Raw genomic sequence first — 14,943 nt, 5'->3', positions numbered from 1 at the left:
AGTTATTTAAAAGAATAGCATAACAACTTTTTTTAATAGTAAAATATCATGGAACTCACATTTTTTTGGAGTAGAAAGACAAAATCACCCTTTTCTTATTTTAGTGTAATGTAGAAAAAATGAAAGATTAGGTTAATTTTTTTAAAATAGCATGTAATATTTATATTTTACATAAAAATTTTAAAATAGCATGTAATATTTCTATTTTAATCTCATTTATGAATTCAAACCGACATATAATTTCGTTCTAATTGTAAAATCTAAACCCTAACCATCTTATTTGTGAACCCAAACCGACATATAATTTCGTTTTAATTGTAAAATCTAAACCCTAACCATCTCATTTGTGAACCCAAACCAATATATAATTGCGTTCTAATTGTATAATCTAAACCCTAACCATCTAATTTGTGAATCCAAACCGACATATAGTTTCGTTCTAATTGTAAAATCTAAACCCTAACCATCTCATTTGTGAACCCAAACCGACATATAATTTCGTTCTAATTGTAAAATCTAAACCCTAACCATCTTATTTGTGAACCCAAACCGACATATAATTTTATTTTAATTGTAAAATATAAACTCTAACAATCTCATTTGTGAATCCAAACTGACATATAATTTCGTTCTAATTATAAAATTTAAACCCTAATTATTTCATTTGTGAACCCAAACTGACATATAATTTCGTTCAAAAAACAAAAATAACATGATATTTAAACAAATAACATGATATTTAAACAAATAACATGTAATATATGTAATGGGTATAAGAGTAATTATATATAAGGAGAGATAATAGACCGTGGATCTTATGGTAGTTTGTTAAATACTTTTCATTTTTGTGGTATCTAGTGCATATACTCTAATATTTAACACTAATTATATATATATATATATATATATATGAAATTGGCTTTGTGACTTATTTCATGTCGAGCAGTCTAGACTAATTCTTCTCTGACGGCTATCGTCTCGCCGGTCACATTTGACTAATCTCTTCGTGTATCACGTCATTTTCTAAAAATAGTTTCCTTATTTGTATAGTTTTAGAATTACATGGTTAGACCTAATTATGGCTATGAATGGTCGTAAGTTTTTGAGTTTTTCAGATTAGTGTTAGATTTTTAATTTAAAATTAAAAATTAAAAAAAAAAACTAGAAATGGAGGAAATAATATGAAGTCACTTTAAAAGACTGAAAGTCAATATGTAACATAGATTATAGATTTGTTTTAATAGATAAAAACTATCAAAATAGGTTTTTTATTATTTGATTATAAAATAAATTTTTAGAAAATTTAAAACCAAAAACAACTTCAAAATCCACCACCATTGAAAGTCTATATTATATTCTTTAGTTTGCAAACTTTATTTAAAAATCTTAGTGGTCATACTGTATAACTATTTTTACATAAATCATTATATCTCAATCATTATTTACCATACATATACTCCTACATTCCTATACGTAGTTTCTTTATTTGCAAAATTTTAGAATTACATTTTTTCTATAATCATGAAGTGATCCGCACTTTAACCACCTGATTAATTCCCTAAAATAAATGAGTGTAACTGTTCCTTCAGCGAATTTTTAAAACGTGACACTATTTCGACTGACTATAGCCTAGAAATTCTATAATTACATTTTCAGACCTTGTTCATGCATTTGATTCCGCAAAAAGAGTGAGGTTTAGAAAAATGGGGTTGTAACCAAAATTCCATCCTTAATCTTACAAACTTTATTTATGATTTAAAATTGACATTTGTCACAATACCTGAGTTAATTCTTTGTCAAGTGCCACGTAAAGTTTACGTTGAATATAATAATATTATATTCACAAGGAATATTACTATAAATAGGCATAATAGAGACGTCCATGGATTATCACTTCTCTCAGCACAAACCAAACCATCAAACAATAGAAGAAGAGTGAGAAGAAGAAGAAAGAGATACATCATGACTACTACTCCAGAATGGACCATGATTGGAGGAGATGGTCCTGAGAGTTACAGCCAACACTCTTGGTATCAGGTTTGAATACATATATTTTGCAAGCCGTGCCTACTTGAGAAAAGTAAAAAACGTTCGCCTAGAGTCTAATTATATTTTATGTAAAACTGTAGGCACATTTAAATCACTTTTTTTTTTATAAAGAAATTTAAACCACTCTCACGTAAGCAAATTTTCATTAATAGTAAAAAAAAGTTTAATCCTTAGTTTTCTAAAAAAAAAAGTTTTCGTGTACTCATTCTTTCGTTTTCTTTTATCGCATGACCTTTTTCTGCCAAATCCTTATCATCTAATCATCTAATCATCTATGTTCTTTTTATGTGTTACTAGGTTTTGAATCCACGCTACGCATGGATTTATTTGATATATTTTAATGAAAATTATATTTTATAAAAAAATATAAAAAAATATAAAAAAATTTTAAATAAGTATTAAAGAAAAAAATTAAATTTCAGAAACATAACTTTTTAAAATATAAAAATCAGTTGTGTTATAAAATTAAACCTAATAAAAAATCATGAATTTAACTCGACGTTTACGTGAGGTAAATCAAACAGATGAGCTCATATATCCTAAACCATTTCTTTGACCACCAGAAAAATGAAACAATTTTATAATCATGAATTTAACTCGTTTTCATATTTAATTGATCGCTACCACCTATATCTTCGTGTTTTTTATTTAATGTTTTCTTTTTCTTCATATTCTTTCTTGTCATTTTCATTGTCAAATTTTGTGGTAATTGTCATCGTTACTTTTATCTTGTGGTTCTTCGTTATACTTTTTTTCTTCTTCTTCCTCGTCAATATTTATAATATTTTAAACTTTTAAAAGGTTTCGAAAAATAAAATTTGAACCGTTTAAAAAGTTTCAATATTTATAATATTTTAAACTTTTAAATTTTAAAAATTTTAATATTTTAAAACTTTTAAAAGCAAAGAACTTTTAAAAGTTTTAATATTTATAATATTTAAACTTTTAGAAATTTTAAATATTATTATTTTTTTTTGAAACTTTTTAAAGTTTTAATTTGATCAAATAAAAAAACAGATCAAACCGAATAAAACTTTTAAACTTAGACGCCTGATAAATCAAGTTTTCCTGCTCATTCGTTGTTGGAAGCATATTAATCTTATTTATACTGGTTCTGAACCATTGTCTAAAAATTTTCTAGCCGATATGGGATATTGTGAATAGTTCTTTTATTTTCATAAATTTAAAATTTTCTTTTTTTGTAAAAAAATCTGGAAACTTTAAAAATGTTAATGAATGACATGTCAAATCATGATAGGTTGTTTAAAATAATTTTTAATATAGAAATTCTGGAAAATATAAAATTAGTACTAAGGAAAAAATTAAATTTCAGATGCACAATTTTTAAAATATAAAAATCAGTTGTGTTTTAAAATCAAATCTGATAAAAAAAAAAATCATGAATTTAACTCGACGTTCAGGCGAGACAAACCAAACTGATAACCTCACATATCCTAAACCATTTCTTTGACCACCAGAAAAACAAAACAATTTTATAATCATGAATTTAACTCGTTTTCATATTTAATTGATCACTACCACCTATGTTTTCGTGTTTTTATTCAATGTTTTCTTATTCTTCATATTCTTTATTGTCATTTTCATTATCAAATTTTGTGGTAATTGTCATCGTTACTTTTACCGTTTGGTTCTTTGTTATACTCTTTTTCTTCTTCTTCCTCATCAACTTTTTCACATTCTTCCACTGAAAAACATTTTTTTAGACTACCACACTACTTGATAACCCATCAAACTCCAAGAACAAAATCATTTATTTTCTCATAAAATTTGTGAAATTTATGAAGACCAGCATAGTCAACACATGCACCTAATTTTATCCATATACTTATTTGGTTTTAGATCCACGCGTTTAAAAACTTCTCAAACCAAAATCTTTACTTGGTTTATAATATTTTAAAAACATAATAAAATATACTAATAATTATTTATTTAATATGAATCATATGGTATACAGATATATGAGTACACTATAAGAACATATTAATTAAAAAATAATATCAATTATATTACATCATCAAATAATATTAACGTATCATATTATCAAATAACCGTAACTGTATATAACAGTAACCGCTTGGACCGTAACCGTATTTAAACGTAACTGTTTAACTGTTTATTAAACGGTTATGGTTAAGGTTAAAAAAATTTCTAACCATAACCGATGGTTAATAAACTGTAACCGTAACAACCGTAATCCTGGTCATGCCTATGTATATCTAATTAAACATGTGTGTTTGTCGACCATTTTTCTTCTTTAAACCTCAAAATTTGATTCAAACATCAAATTAAGGTCTTGCGATGTCAATCCTTCCTCCTTAGACCCAAAAATAAAAAATTAATGAAAGAATATCAACTCACCTATAAAATCATACACAAAAATATGTTTTATAGCTCATAAGAATAAAAAGCACAAATGTAGATAAATAAGATAATTTATGTTTTACATCAATATTTATAATATTTTAAACTTTTAAAAGGTTTCGAAATATAAAATTTGAACCTTTTAAATTTTTTTAATATTTATAATATTTTAAACTTTTAAAATTTGAAACTTATAATATTTAAAAACTTTAAAAATTTGAAACTTATAATATTTAAAAACTTTTTAAAAGCTAAGAACTTTTAAAAGTTTCAATATTTATAATATTTAAACTTTTAAAATTTTTAAATATTATAATATTTTTTTGAAACTTTTTAAAGTTTTAGTTTGATCAAATAAAAAATCAGATCAAACCAAATATAACTTTTAAACTTGGACGCCTGATAAATCAAGCTTTCCTGCTCATTCGTTGTTGGAAGCATATTAATCTTATTTATACTGGTTCTAAACTATTGTCTAAAACTTTTCTAGCCGATGTGGGATATTGTGCATAGTTCTTTTATTTCCATAAATTTAAAATTTTCCTTTTTTAAAAAAATTCTGGAAATTTAAATAATGTTAATGAATGATATGTCAAATCATGATAGGTTGTTTAAAATAATTATTAATATAGAAAATTCTTAAAATTGTATAAAATGTTAATAAATTATATGTCAAATCCCGATAGGTTGTTTAAAATCCTATGCAGACGCCTTTAGGAGCTTATAGCTTCTACTTTTTATGAGTAAAGATTTGACAACTTTACAAATACACAAAAACTATGTTAGAGACCATACATATCATATGTTATTGACTTTCTAGAAAACTTTTGTCTATTAGTAACCAAATAATATGAACATTAATGTTTTTCATCATTTATTTTAAAATTAGTTAGCATATAATTTTATTAAATTAACTAGAAAAGTTTTACATAAATTTCTCTTATAAATATGTGTTCAATTTTAATCAAAAAAAAAATGTATGTGTTCAATTTGCCTATGGCCTCGAAAACTCTAGGCACGGCTCTTGCATTCCTTGTTAGCTAGCTTCTGAATTCTCAAGATGTATTTATTTAACCGTCTCCTCTATATACAGAGAGCGTTGTTGGAAGCAGCAAAGGACAAGATGACCGAGGCGATCTTAGCCAACCTCAGCCTTGATTTGACATCGAACCGGTTCAGTGTAGCAGACTTTGGTTGTGCGAGTGGACCTAACACTTTTGTGGCAGTCCAGAATATAATAGATGCGGTAGAAGAAAAGTACCGTAGAGAAACCGGACAAAACCCGGCGGATAACATCGAGTTCCAGGTCTTGTTCAACGACTTTACCCTCAACGATTTCAACACTCTCTTCAAGACACTTCCTCCGGGGAGAAGATACTATAGCGCCGGGGTTCCTGGTTCCTTCTTCGACCGTGTTCTCCCTAAGGAGAGTTTCCACATCGGAGTCATGAGTCACGCATTCCATTTCACCTCCAAGGTCCCTAAAGGGATCATGGACCGTGAGTCTCCGTTGTGGAACAAAGACATGCATTGCACCGGGTTTAACCAAGCAGTCAAGAAAGCATATCTTGATCAGTACTCTATCGATACCAAGAATCTATTGGATGCTAGAGCTGAAGAGCTCGTGCCCGCGGGACTAATGTTGCTTTTAGGATCGTGTCTAAGAGACGGAGTTAAGAAGTCCGAGACCCGTATTGGAATAGTAGTGGATTTTATCGGAGAATCTCTTAGTGATCTTGCTAAACAAGTACAAATATAATTTCATCTTCAAAGTATTACCTACTATCTACAATTACATAAGTACTGAACTTACGTATCTTTTTTTTTAATTTGTTTTTGGTTTTAAATAGGGTGTCACCGAGCAAGAAAAGGTGGACACTTTCAGAACCTCAAATTACTTTGCGGAACAAGGCGAGATCAGGCAAATCATTGAGGGGAATGGGAAGTTCACAATCGAGGTTTTTGAGGATATCATTCACCCTAAAAATGAGTTTCCGTTAGACCTCAAGATATTGGCCATGTCCGTCAAAGCCTTTTATGGAGCGTTCATTGCAGCACATTTTGGGACCGAGATCATGAGGAAAGCCTTTGAGCTTGTCGAGATCAAGACGCGCGAACATATTTCTCGTCTCGAGAATGCCAAACCTGGAATGCAGTACCTCATCGTGCTTCGCAAGAACTAATCTATGATCCAAATATATTGATGTACTAATTAATGTGTTTTACGCCCATCGTTGCTTCATCTTGTTTCCTCGATATCATGGTACTTTGTCATTTTTTTTTTTTTTTTTACTTTGTCATCTTTTTCTTATAGCTGTTTTGTCTTTGCATCTTTGTATTCTCCCTTATTCTATAAATTAATATAAAACTTCACTTTGAGCTTATAAATAATACTAAGATCCTTTTATAACGTTGTTCCATATATATTTTTATTTTAGTTTGGCCAATGCAGAGTTTGAATTCAAGATTTCACGTTTCGGTTCCTAATTTCCTATCCTCTGCGCAAATTAAAATATTTCCAACTCTAACACTTATTTCGTATGGAAAAATCGACGACACACCTTTTTATTTATTTTCTTATCAAATGTATATTTCTTTCAATCTTTACAGTACACTTACAATCTACACTAAAAGTCTTTTTTTTTTAACAACTTTATTTGATTTGTTTAGATCAGTCAATGCGAAAGAATATCGCTTGCCAAAACTTCAAAAGCGGTTTGGTGCGTTACGTGCCAAACTATCCACTTTGATATTAGCTTGACCAGAAACTAAAATTAAAGAAAAGTAAAAAAAAACTCCTCTTGTCATTTTGTATCTCTTCTAGGTAGGTTGAGAAGGCTGGCCACTCGGCTGGGAAATACATCATATTTACCAAATCTGAGCAGTCAGTTACGAACAACACATCTTTTGTTTGCTTCCATCATTAACTTCATCGCCCACACTAGTGCTTCCACTTCTGTGTGTAAAGCGAATAAGCTTCGATGGAGATTTGCATCCCCATGGTTGGCGAAGGGTCTTCACCTATTCTTAAAGTCTAAAAGCATTTTATTAGGTAAATTGGTAAGAATGATAAATTTGACCAATGTTTTTTGTGCAATATTAATTATGTTTGTAATAAAAGACTAATTTCTTACATTGTTATCGATATTTGGATATAGTTATCTAGCTGTAATTGGATGAATGATTTTTAAATCCATATATAATTATAAAATTATGAAAATCAAAACACATGTATTTTGAAATAACAGGTTTTCTTCTTGAATTGAATTTAAATCCTTCTATTTTTTCAAATCCTTTTAGGGGTTGTATTCAACTTGACATTTTCAGTGATTTGTGTAAAATTTACAAACTTTCAATCATAGATTTTTTAAAAGTCTAATGAAATCCACTATTATTCAACTAGTGATTTTAAAATCTACCTTAAAATCCACTGTTATTTAAAACAGTTTGTGAATTTGGATTTTAATGATTTTTTAGGAATTTTGGAGGGTTTGAGAGAATTTTTTTAGTTAAAAATACATAAATCCAAATCTCATGGTTTTAGGTTGGATTTGAAAGAATATTACAATAAATCATATCAACTTTCCTAAAATCATCAAAATCATTTGAAATCTCATAAAAACTCAAGTCACTTTTAGATTGAACTCACCCCCTCCTTAGAACATAAAGTGGATTTTGTAATCTAAAAACAAATCATTAAACGAATAACATGAAATTTTAGCAAGTATTTATAAATCATAGAATCGGTAACACATAATTTTAATAAGTTTTTAAAAATCAATGATTGAATAACACATGATTCTTGTTTTGATTTCCAAATCTATTAAAATCATAAAACCAATAACCCCCTTAGATAGAAAAATAAAAAGTAGAAATAGGTGATTTATGGAACTGAACACAACAAAATGTTTTACTAATTTTATCTCTTATGGAAATTCTATACAATTTAGTTTTAGTGAACAAACTTTGATCTATTTCAGTTATTTTTTTTCTTTTTTTCAACCAAACATTGAATAAATTAAAATATCACTCCAAAATTGGTTGCCCAAACTGGAAGATAAGAGTTTACAAATGAAATTTCAGAAAATAAAGATCTTGAGGCGCGTGCAAGACAATCGGCTCTGACGTTGGACTCACGGGAAATCCTGGTCAAAGTGAAGGAGGGAAAGGAAGCTCGGAGCAAGGAGAAATCTTCCAGTTGGTTTGAAAAGGCTGGCCAATTTTCAGGTAGCTGCACCATCGCAATCAGTTCTGCACAGTTTGTCTCGAAAGTTTGACAATCCGCCCCTACCGCAAGCAAAGATTCCATAACCCACAAAAGCGCTTGTAACTCCGCATGTAAAGGGGATGGACCTCGTCGATAGTATTTCAATTATTTTTATGTGATAATTATATTGTCCATGATATCAACATGTGTTTTCCATCCACATCGATTATTAAGATATGCAAAATATTTTTGCTGGAATTAACAAAGGGAAAATTAAAAATAAAAGATAAATAACTAAATTATTGTCTATTTATGCATTCTATATTTATGTTTGGTTATATAGGCTATAATATATTTAAAATCCCATTCTAACCCCATATTTTTTTAATCTTGCAAAATTATAAAAAAAAATTTAAAAATAATTTGATTTATTTCTAAAAAAGAATTGGAGAATATATAGGGCAAAATCAACATTGATTTACTTTCTCATTTATCGTTCTCTTGCCCATTCATCGATTTAGGGATATTCTCATTCATATGCAAATTCATATTTTCTTATTCTTGTTTTTTCTTCTTTACGAAATCATATATAAACTGTTACATTAGTAATCCAAAAGAGAATCTTTTTCCACTATTGATATTAAAAAAACATAATCAAATAGGTCAAATACTTTTTAGCAAAAACAAGGATCTAGATTGCATGAAAACGGAAACGGATACGCCGAAGCAAAACGTTTTGGAAATAGAAAATGATTTTTTTCTAAAATTATGAAATGGAAACGTTTTGGAAACGTATGTATATATATCTAGATATATATGTATATAGGTAATAAAACACCAAACATAAAACTTATATCATACAGAATATTTAAAACAACACAAATTCAAAAGAGAAATATTAAATAGTTGAATTAAAACACTAATAATATTATATATGTATATGTATTATATATTTTCAAATTATTTTATTTATTAAGTTCCTAAGCTAAAAAATAATTTTCATTTTGTTCCCCCCTGTGATGTTATCAAAATAAGATCATTTCCCCCGGATACGCGGCTTCAAGATAGGTTGGTATGGGCGTATACGAATAATGGACACTACTCAGTAAAGAGTGGTTACTGGTTGAGCTCTAAAGCTATGGAGGTCCCGGGTGGCGAATCAGAGGGCTCACGAGTGTTGAATGAACTAAAACAAAAGGTTTGGACAGTTGAGACAGCTCCAAAAATAAGAATGTTTCTATGGAGAGTCCTCTCAGGTGCTATAGCAGTTGCGGACTGCATGAGGAATCATGGTCTACAAGTTAATCCGATATGTCAGGTGTGCAGATCTGCCGACGAAACTGTGTCACATGCTCTGTTCCTTTGTCCTGTGGCGTCAACGGTTTGGTCAGCTACTGCTCTACCTTTGCCTGTCCAAGGTTTCTCTACTTCGGTCTCGGAGAACATTGGTCATTGTTTGAGGCTTATTACTAATACTGATCTACCATCGTCCCTACGCCTTGCTATACCTTGGATTTTATGGGAGATATGGAAGGCTCGTAATGGGATGGTTTTCAATAACAAGCTGCAGGACCATCATGTGTTAATTGCAGGTACGGTGGCGGATGCTGAGGAATGGTTAAAACTGAATGAGTTGCAGAAGCAAGAGCAAAGGTCATGGGTAATATGCGAGGGGGTATGTCACAGAAGAGGTGGACTAAACCAGCGTTTGGAATACTGAAATGTAATATTAACGCATCTTGGGCTAGTAGTCAGCACTATGCGGGGGGAGCTTGGATTCTTAGGAATCATGTAGGTGATGTTCTGTTCCATTCCCGGCATGCGTTTCTACCGACAGTGAATAGAATTGCTGCAGAACTACAATGTTTGCTTTGGTGTTTGGAGAGTTTACAGATCTTACAAATCCTCTCGTTTGAAGTCTGGACAGATTGTGATTAAACATTGTATTTCAACTTTTCTTTATATATCACAGACGATTAAAAAAAAAAATAATCATTGATCGGTTAATCTCAACCGCTGCAGATTGAGGGTTGTTGCTGAAGCAGGGTTCTGTTGTTGCTATTTTTAAACCAAGGATTAAATTTAATGGCTAAGGTGAGGGTGGTATTTGCGTATATGTAGTAATCTTTTCCTTATATACTTTTCAATAGTTGCTGGGTATAGACTCACAAATTTTTTGTTGATTGAATGTGTTTATGTGGATTTGTGTGAATGGTAAAGTAGGTTGTTAGTAACATGATATATGTGAAGCACATAAGTAATAAGATTTGATGTTACGAATTAATATATACATTATATTTCAAAATATTATGAACGTATAATGAGAATGAGAAAGGAAAGAATATTTGAGGATGTTGGACTGTAATGGACCGACGGGTTCATTCCAGGTCATAAACCGCTGACGAGCAGGGGAAGAATCTAGCTATTGGCCGTGGTCTTCTAAAAAAGGGGGTTTGGGAGCCAGAAAAAGTGATAATGGCCAAACCTATAAGTAAAATAAAACTTATTAAGTAATGTAAAGAAACAGAAATGTTTGTATGTGGTAGTTGCCACAGAAGTGCATAAAATAAGATGAAAGTTACTGAGGAGAAATAAGCTGTTTGTTTGTTTGTTTGTTTGTTTGTTTGTTTGTTTGTTTGCTTGATAAACATTATGAATCTATGCTAAGTAATAGTTGTTGATTATATTTGGAACATGATTATTGTATGTCCAGTGGGCAGAGTTTGATCTCCTCACTGAGTAAACTTGTTTACTCACCCTCTTCTTTCCCTTTTCCCCAGGTTAGTAAGTTCAAGAGTTGTAGTTTGAAGTTTGTTCGTTTGGCCAAACCGGATGGTTTACTGAAACGACCGACCCTTTTTTTTTTTAATAATAAATAATAAATATAATATAATATAATAATCTACAGCTAGTGGTCCCATACCCACTAGCCACCTAACCACAAACACATTCAACAGCAGAATACTCAATACCAATAATAAACCAATACCATAGCATAAGCAATATCCAATAATCAATCATCAGAAAACATGAAACCAGCAACCTAACAATGTTTCTAATGACTCAACTCTAGCAACCTAACAATGCCAGACAACATCCAATCAAGTCCCTAGAACATCCTCCTCTTCATTGCCTGGATTCCACGATCACACTTTGCCTTTACCTGCACACCACAAACAACAATTGAGATGCGTAAGTATTATCACAAATACTTAGACCATCTACAATGGGCTTGTTGAAAAAATATTTCAACAGTTTAATGCTTGTAGTGAGGGTGTTGAAAAAATAAAAAATCTGAGGTGGATTAATCGTAGTTGAAAAAATTCAACTAGTTGAAATACACCAAATTTGGGACCACTATGCCATGTGTCATTGTTTTACATGAGAAGTCAATAGAGTTTGCAACACATCCGCTCAAACAAAAAAATTTATGTTTTATGCCCACACTTTTTTTGAGAGGGGGACATTTGTAATTTTATTATTGGACATTGGACTTTTAAATTTTATTTATTTCACCCTAACTATTAAAGATTAATTATTTTATAACAAACTAGTATATCTTTTTATGTTTTTAATATCAAAATTTATCATTTTTCTTGTTTATACATAGAGACTTACTTTGTTTGATTCACACATAGAAAAAATGTCATTTTTTAAAACATATTTCTTTAAAACGTAAATATTAGTATTTTTAATTTAATTTCAATCAATCATTGTTATAAATATATAGTTATAATATTATAAAATAAAATAAAAATATGAAATAAAAATAGTGGGGTAAAGTGTTTAATTTTATTAAGCAAAACCATTGTAGAGATTAAAATTGAATTGGATGTTGAATGATTAGGTGGAAGAAAGAGAAGATGATGTGGACTGTAAAAAATTGAGGTGGAGGGTGTTGAATATTATAACCAATGTACATAGTCTTAGTGAGGCAATCCTCCCATCTACTGGGCTATACACAAGCAATAAGATCTCTACATGCCACAAACAACAATCAATAAAACAAACCAGGCAATATACAAGCATGCAACATCCATCGTAACTGGAAGAGGGGTGTCGACGACACCAGATGGTGTCGATCGACACTGACTATCTGGTGTCGACCGACACCCTGCCCGACACTCCCGAAAACCCTAGTTTGTGTCGACCGACACCTCCACATGGCATCGATCGACACTCGCCAAAGTCCCGAGCCGTCCTCGCGTTGGTGTCGACCGACACCCCAACTGGTGTCGACCGACACCGATGCCGAGCAGCGATTTCCCTCGATCAGAAACTCCGAATCTCGCCTCCAATCTTCTCCAATCCGCTCCATGCGCTCCCAGAAGCCAAACCCAGCCCAGACAGTGACGAAATACCATAGAGAACTCAAAGAAACAACCACATAAGCACCAAATCACATAGAATCTAGAGATCTTAGCTTAGATAAGCCATGGTCATGCACTCACCTCTTTCAAGAAGATTCTGACCAACAAGAACAAATTCCCTCACTCCTAGCAAGCTTCTAACACCTTCCCAGCCTTAGATCTCCCAAGAACAGCAAGGAATCTCTCAATCTCTTCCCAAAAGCTCAAGAACACTTTTTCTATTGCTTTTCTCTCAAAAACGGCGAATAATACAAAATAACACGACTCTAGGTCGTTTTCTACCTCTAAAAACTCGATTTTAGGGATTCCCTAAACCAACCACGCAAACCGGACAATTAAAATTGAACCAACCAAACCGGCCACAGCTGGTGTCGATCGATGCCTCACTAGAAGGTGTCGATCGACACCCTTACCAAATTACCAAAAATTGGTTCGCGGGTGTTACATTTACATGTTGTTCCGTCTTTTGCAACGATATGGGTGTTACACTTTCTCTCTTGTCTACCAACCGCCGTGAATGGTCAGATTATCTCTCCTTCTCTGTAGTTTCTTCATTTGATTCATGAAAATCGAAGGAAATTTTGATTGGTTTAGAGTTTATGGTCTGAAACCCTTGGGTTCACTAGATAGTATCCCTTAGGTTTTGAATGGATAAAAAAAGCTATGGTTTTGGATTTATTGGATGAGAGAAGCTATAGTTTTGGTTAAAAGAGATTTTGTGTTTTGGAGGCCAAATTACTGGTGTTGAAAGTGGCGGAGATGGTGTGATGGTGAAAGTGGCGGAGATGGTGTGATGGGAAGTAGAGAAGCCATGGTTTTGGTCAGAAGAAGAAAAACGATTTTGATCGAAGGCAGAAAAAAAAACTGTTGATGTTGTGTCGTGACTCGTGAAGAGAAGGAAGGAGAATATACAGAGGAGCAAAACTGAAATTTTATCTAAACAAAAAATACATATATTTGAGAGTATGGACAATAAACCATAATTTAAAAGATTTTGCCCAGATCAATAAATATTCCGCAAAAACAAGGAATAGATTGGTCCTTAAAAATGGCATTAGCACTAGGTGAATAGTTTTATATTATTCTGATCTACGAATGATTAAATATGATGTATTAGTTCAATTTGACACGTCCAAGTTTGTAGTTAACATTTATATAAAAATATCGCAAATTTATTATCAAACGATTTTTGATATAAATGGGGCATAATTTACCTACTTTTAGCTGTTTTTCCTTAATTCTATTTTTTTCTTCAAAAAAATATATATTGATTTAAACTGAATCATTACAAAGTAGTTGCAATAACCAAACATGCTTTGTGACAGAATCAACACAGTATTCGACATTTTGACAACCAAATTTTGCTAGAGAATGAGCAATTGAATTACATGATCTCTTTATAAAAGTACAAGCACAAAACCGAAATTCCAATCGCCAAAGCTGTATGTCTCTAAGCAGATTTGATAGTGAAGCATTTTCTTTTTGTCCGTTAACAAGTTTTACAAGCGTCTCACAGTCTCCTTCAAATATTGTCGAAGTATAACCTCGAATCCATGCATGTTGGAGGGCTAGTATAAGAGTTTTTGCTTGCTTCTAAAGCTGATTCCGAAGGTAGTAGTCTTGATGCTCCCCAAACTAGAGGATCTCCCTGATGGTTTCTGATCATCCATCCACTCGTTGTGATATGGCTATGAACATTAAAAGCTGCATCAAAATTACATTTAATCATAGGAAAAGTAAGAGGTGACCAAGTATGTATGTTTGGCGTCAAATTGTTACGACTGGGACTTCCAGAGAATAAGGGGTTGTTTGTCCAGTCTCTTGTTTCAGAGTGAGCTTTTAAAACCGTTACTGTAAGCCCTTCACAAATTCCTTCAAAGACTCATGAGTGTATTTCTAGCTTTCCATATTCGCCACAATATCCAGAAAGGCAAA

The 14,943-nt window shown here is 31.5% G+C and overlaps 2 protein-coding genes across 3 annotated transcripts; both read left to right on the top strand.

Annotated features, from left to right (window-relative positions):
• Positions 1-1,898: 1,898 nt before the first annotated feature.
• Positions 1,899-6,848, top strand: LOC147944685 (paraxanthine methyltransferase 1-like). 2 transcript variants are annotated; one of them, XM_087452799.1, is made up of 3 exons: positions 1,899-2,037; positions 5,525-6,178; positions 6,282-6,848. In XM_087452799.1, the coding sequence occupies exons 1-3, from the start codon at positions 1,963-1,965 to the stop codon at positions 6,612-6,614; spliced, it is 1,062 nt and encodes a 353-aa protein (XP_087308925.1). In that variant the 5' UTR covers positions 1,899-1,962; the 3' UTR covers positions 6,615-6,848. The 2 variants fall into 2 exon arrangements, with proteins under 2 accessions (XP_087308925.1, XP_087308926.1); XM_087452800.1 differs by having other exon boundaries at positions 1,903-2,030.
• Positions 6,849-9,776: 2,928 nt separating this feature from the next.
• Positions 9,777-10,358, top strand: LOC147944684 (uncharacterized). The gene has a single exon (XM_087512688.1). It carries the CDS (start codon positions 9,777-9,779, stop codon positions 10,356-10,358), a length of 582 nt encoding a protein of 193 aa, XP_087368814.1.
• The last annotated feature ends 4,585 nt before the right edge of the window (positions 10,359-14,943 follow it).

The sequence above is a fragment of the Camelina sativa genome, chromosome 5, assembly GCF_030686135.1.
Source record: "Camelina sativa cultivar CO46 ecotype springtype chromosome 5, ASM3068613v1".
NCBI lineage: Eukaryota > Viridiplantae > Streptophyta > Magnoliopsida > Brassicales > Brassicaceae > Camelina > Camelina sativa.
The sequence above is the reverse complement of the archived record's forward strand: the minus strand, read 5'-3'. Positions and strand labels throughout refer to the sequence as shown.

Bases quoted from the DNA above. Each gene is read 5' to 3' on its own strand.
- LOC147944685 (XM_087452799.1), top strand. From the start codon at position 1,963: ATGACTACTACTCCAGAATGGACCATGATTGGAGGAGATGGTCCTGAG. The intron at 2,038-5,524 runs GTTTGAATACAT...CTCTATATACAG, and splicing joins GCCAACACTCTTGGTATCAG to AGAGCGTTGTTGGAAGCAGC. The intron at 6,179-6,281 runs GTACAAATATAA...GGTTTTAAATAG, and splicing joins TTAGTGATCTTGCTAAACAA to GGTGTCACCGAGCAAGAAAA.
- LOC147944684 (XM_087512688.1), top strand. From the start codon at position 9,777: ATGGAGGTCCCGGGTGGCGAATCAGAGGGCTCACGAGTGTTGAATGAA.